At 34.8% G+C, this 4,305-nt stretch overlaps 1 protein-coding gene across 1 annotated transcript; it reads left to right on the forward strand.

The window, feature by feature from the left end:
• Positions 1-808: 808 nt before the first annotated feature.
• On the forward strand, positions 809-3,872 carry LOC105458812 (40S ribosomal protein SA). Its single transcript, XM_011704367.1, has 6 exons — positions 809-896; positions 1,613-1,777; positions 1,899-2,110; positions 2,299-2,586; positions 2,799-3,026; positions 3,714-3,872. The coding sequence occupies exons 2-6, from the start codon at positions 1,645-1,647 to the stop codon at positions 3,789-3,791; spliced, it is 939 nt and encodes a 312-aa protein (XP_011702669.1). The 5' UTR covers positions 809-896; positions 1,613-1,644; the 3' UTR covers positions 3,792-3,872.
• Positions 3,873-4,305: the final 433 nt, after the last annotated feature.

Here is a 4,305-nt window from a genome sequence, read left to right on the forward strand (position 1 = left end):
TTGCAACACAATACATTTGTAAGACATAATAATACTAAAATGACAATATTTCAAGGACTAATAAAAATTTATATCTATATACATTAATTATTCTTTATATTTTGTTATAATACTTTATTAACAACCACCCATCTAATTCTTACATCCTTCTGATATCCTTTAAATTTCCCGCAATTTGCCACACGGGGCGGGGCTAAAGCCAACTTCATAGTTGGATACATAACCTTATGGGTGAGAGGGGTGGTGAGACGGGGCAACTAGCGGTCCATGATTATATAGTCAAAGGGCAAAACTTAAGATTGAGTTGTGTTTTGCAGTGTCGATCGGTGTTTCTCTGTGTCATAGATGGAAAGCACCACACTAGACAGTAGACACTGTGTCACACAGTGCCGCCTGTGTCTCTTGTTGGAAAGCACACAAAGTTTGTTTACGTTGCTTGCACTTCTTGCACTCAGAATTTTTGTACAATACAACAATTTTTGAGAATTTCAAGTAGCATAGAACAAATCTACTGAGATTTCTTGTATCAGATTTGAAAAAAAGAGACAATAAAAATTCTAAATGATAAAAATAAAAAATGGAAGCACCAGCACGAACAGACCTTATGTTTCTATGTCCACGATGTAATGAACACATTTGCAATTCGCACGTATCCAATACAGTAAATCACGTGCAATCATTCGAATATTTTATTATTTAAAAATTATTTTTTCTTTATCTTAAATATAACTAATATTTTTTAGTAATAATTTAGTTAACTTTTTTTTGATAATCTTTTTTTTCTATATATTTGTTTCATTTGGAAATAACAGTTGTTTTGATTCACGAGTTTCACGACGCTTGTATGTATGCTTAACTTCCTTTTTTGTAGAAATCTCCTAGTGGCATCCCATAACGTGAGTCTCAGCGATTTTACTTGATATTTTTAACATATTCGAGCAATTAATTTTGAAACAACTAGACATGTTCAAAACACGAGAATTTCCAAGATACCTTGTGAAATAAAATATATTCTAACAATTTTTTTTATTATCTTTTAATTAGTTTGAAAACCTAATCACTAATGTATTTGGTGCACGTGGCATGCTTTATAATTTTCAATATGTTACGTATGGTTTCGGGGTTGATTTTTTTAATTTTGTAAGTTTAAATAATAGGAAGATTGAAATTTAAGCAAAATAAAAAAAAATGTTTGGTATAAATCGGTAGATTGATGTTACAATTTTGAGGTTATTTTTCTAATTTTACATTTTCTGCAGTTATATTTATTAATATGATAAGTAAGAGATATGTAATTATTAATTGTATTAATTTGCGAATTTGATGCTTGTAATATCAAATTGTTTATTTTTATAAATTGAATTGATCTTTCATAATATATATATAACTCTAAGTTATTTAAAAATTATTACATCTTTAAAAAAAAATTGCGTAGTTTAGAATTGAAATGTGAAGAAAAGTTTGTGTGTTAATAATTAATGATAAACTTGATCTTTTTATCAATTGCATGGGAAATTGTTGAAAAATAAATGGAAAAATGTGTCTTTATCTCTTTATGTAGCAATGCATACTCTTATCTCTTCTAGGATAATAAAAGAAAACTTTATTTTAGGTTGACTCTCGTAATTCAACCACAACGTTAAAATGTCAGGAGGTTTAGACGTATTAGCACTTAAAGAAGACGATGTTACTAAAATGTTGGCTGCCGGCACCCATCTGGGTGCCGAAAACGTCAACTTCCAAATGGAACAGTATGTCTACAAGAAAAGAGTTGATGGCAAGTAATATATATGTATGTATATGTATATATATATATATACATACACTTAACATATATATGCTAAACATAATTTAGATTTATCTTGGTATATGTCAATTTTCATGGTTTTCTTGTATAGGTGCAGGTGTAAATGTCATCAATCTTCGTCATACCTGGGAGAAGCTATTGCTCGCAGCTCGTGCCATCGTCGCTATTGAGCATCCTAGCGAAGTTTTTGTCATTAGTTGCCGTCACTCAGGTCAAAGGGCCGTTCTGAAATTTGCGGCTCACACTGGCGCCACTCCTATCGCTGGACGGTTCACTCCAGGTGCATTCACCAACCAAATCCAGGTAAAAAAAAGGATATAAACATCCATGTAATTCAATCGTGTAGTATACAAAATGATGAAACATTTTATTCCAGAATTGACACTTGTTGATTTTTATTTGGCTTAATCTTTTCTGATTTTATTTCTGTGTACTTGGATATTTCGACAAATTAAGCATAGCTTAACATCCGACATTTTTTTTGTTCTTAGGCCGCCTTCCGTGAACCGCGCTTACTGATCGTCACAGATCCATCTACTGACCATCAGCCTATTACTGAAGCGAGCTACGTGAATATTCCAGTCATCGCTTTCTGCAACACCGATTCGCCGCTGCGGTTCGTGGACATTGCAATTCCCTGCAACACTAAAAGCTTGCATACCGTTGGTTTAATGTGGTGGCTGCTTGCCAGAGAAGTACTGCGCCTGAGAGGATCCATCCCGCGCGAAACCAAATGGGATGTCGTGGTCGATCTCTTCTTCTACAGAGATCCCGAAGAGGTCTGTGCAATTTTCATGGATCATTTTCTCAAAATTTCCTTTTACTTTTCTCGCTATTTTAAAGTTCATTGCAGTGATGAGACAATAAGATCCAGAAACAAATCTGTTGGTTATTCTTGATGGCTTAATCTTTTCTGAGAAAGATGAAACGAGCGATTCGTCGATGCACTTCTCTGCACTATTGTTAACGGATTTACGAAATGTCTTTTCAGGCAGAGAAGGAGGAACAGGCCGCGAAGGAGATCGCGCCGGTGAAAGAATTCACGGGCCCGGTGGAGACAGCTCCCGCACCGGAACCTGGCTGGGTGAACGAGGTCGAGACCACCGTCGTAGCAACCGAGAACTGGGCCGATGACGTAGCACCGCCAGCAGCCACCGCCGCTGTTCCTGCACCAGGCGCCACGCAGTCATTTCCAGCCAGCGGTGATTGGGCTGCTCAGGTGAGATTATACACATTTGCATGAGATTTATTTTGAATTCTATTTTGAATTTTATTAAATTGATTCTATTTTTTTTCTTACTTGTAACTCTGATGTATTATTTTCTATACGTATTTATATAAAATATTTGTCAACACTTGTCCGTGTGTGTATACAGGATGTCGCGAAAAGATCGTAATAACGCTTGAGGATAATTTCCTGAATTATTTTTAAAAAATTCTAATATTAAAATGTCAAGTCTACAGTTTTCAAATTATAAGCATTTAAATTATAAGCAAACTATCTCAAGTTGGTGCGCACAGGTGTGGTGCAAAGCAAAAAGTACTATAGACAAAAGTTAACTGTTGCCTCATTTGTTAATATTGAAAGATTACGTATACAAAGATAAAATTGCTTTTAATAATATTTCTAATTCAACAACTATTGTAGTTTCGACATTTTAGTATTAGGATTTTCGTCTTAGAATATTTCTTAGGAATATACCTTTAAACGCTGTTAGTCGGGACACCACACACACACACACGCACACACACACACGCACACACACACACGCACACACACACACACACGCACACACACATTCTTATGTACGTTAAACAAGGTAACAATATCAATTACTTGTGATTACATTAATTGATATCAACAGTACACGATTATTAATCGATATATTCATAATAATCTGTTTAGCCTCCGGAAGAGTGGACAACACCAGTGGCAACTGCCGCTGCTCAAAGCTGGGGAGGTGCAACCAGCGAAAAGTGGTAATTTTGTGTTTAACATCCTGAAAACAATGCACTTTGTACGATGTGTGTAACAGATTTGAAATAAAAAACTGAAACAAAACTATGTCTTTTTTTCTTCTTATTTAATCTTGTACCAGCAATCCTGTATCCTCATTCAATTTTTATATTTGCGAATAACATTGAAGCGATGCTAGCCATATATTGTAATTGTATATGCATGGTGAGTTCTGGAATTCATATACACGGAATGCGCAATACAATTCTCTAGATCAGAAAAAATAATTGTTTACCTTTAAAACAAAATTTCTTTTAAACAAATTTTTAAATTGAAGTAAAGCCCGGTCTACAATTGCATAAACGTAGACGTAAATGGTTGTGAATTGTTGTAAATCGCAGTTGTAAGATGCTGCTACTAGTTGTAAATTGTGTTGTGAAAGATGGTTCAACTTTATCTTTCATGACTACGACTGCGTAAAACGTAAGCGTCAATCAATGAGAGGGCTGACACGTGTGTTGACACGTGATCGCGTCATCAT

Source organism: Wasmannia auropunctata, unplaced genomic scaffold (assembly GCF_000956235.1).
Source record: "Wasmannia auropunctata unplaced genomic scaffold, wasmannia.A_1.0 LD334297.1, whole genome shotgun sequence".
NCBI classification, from domain to species: domain Eukaryota; kingdom Metazoa; phylum Arthropoda; class Insecta; order Hymenoptera; family Formicidae; genus Wasmannia; species Wasmannia auropunctata.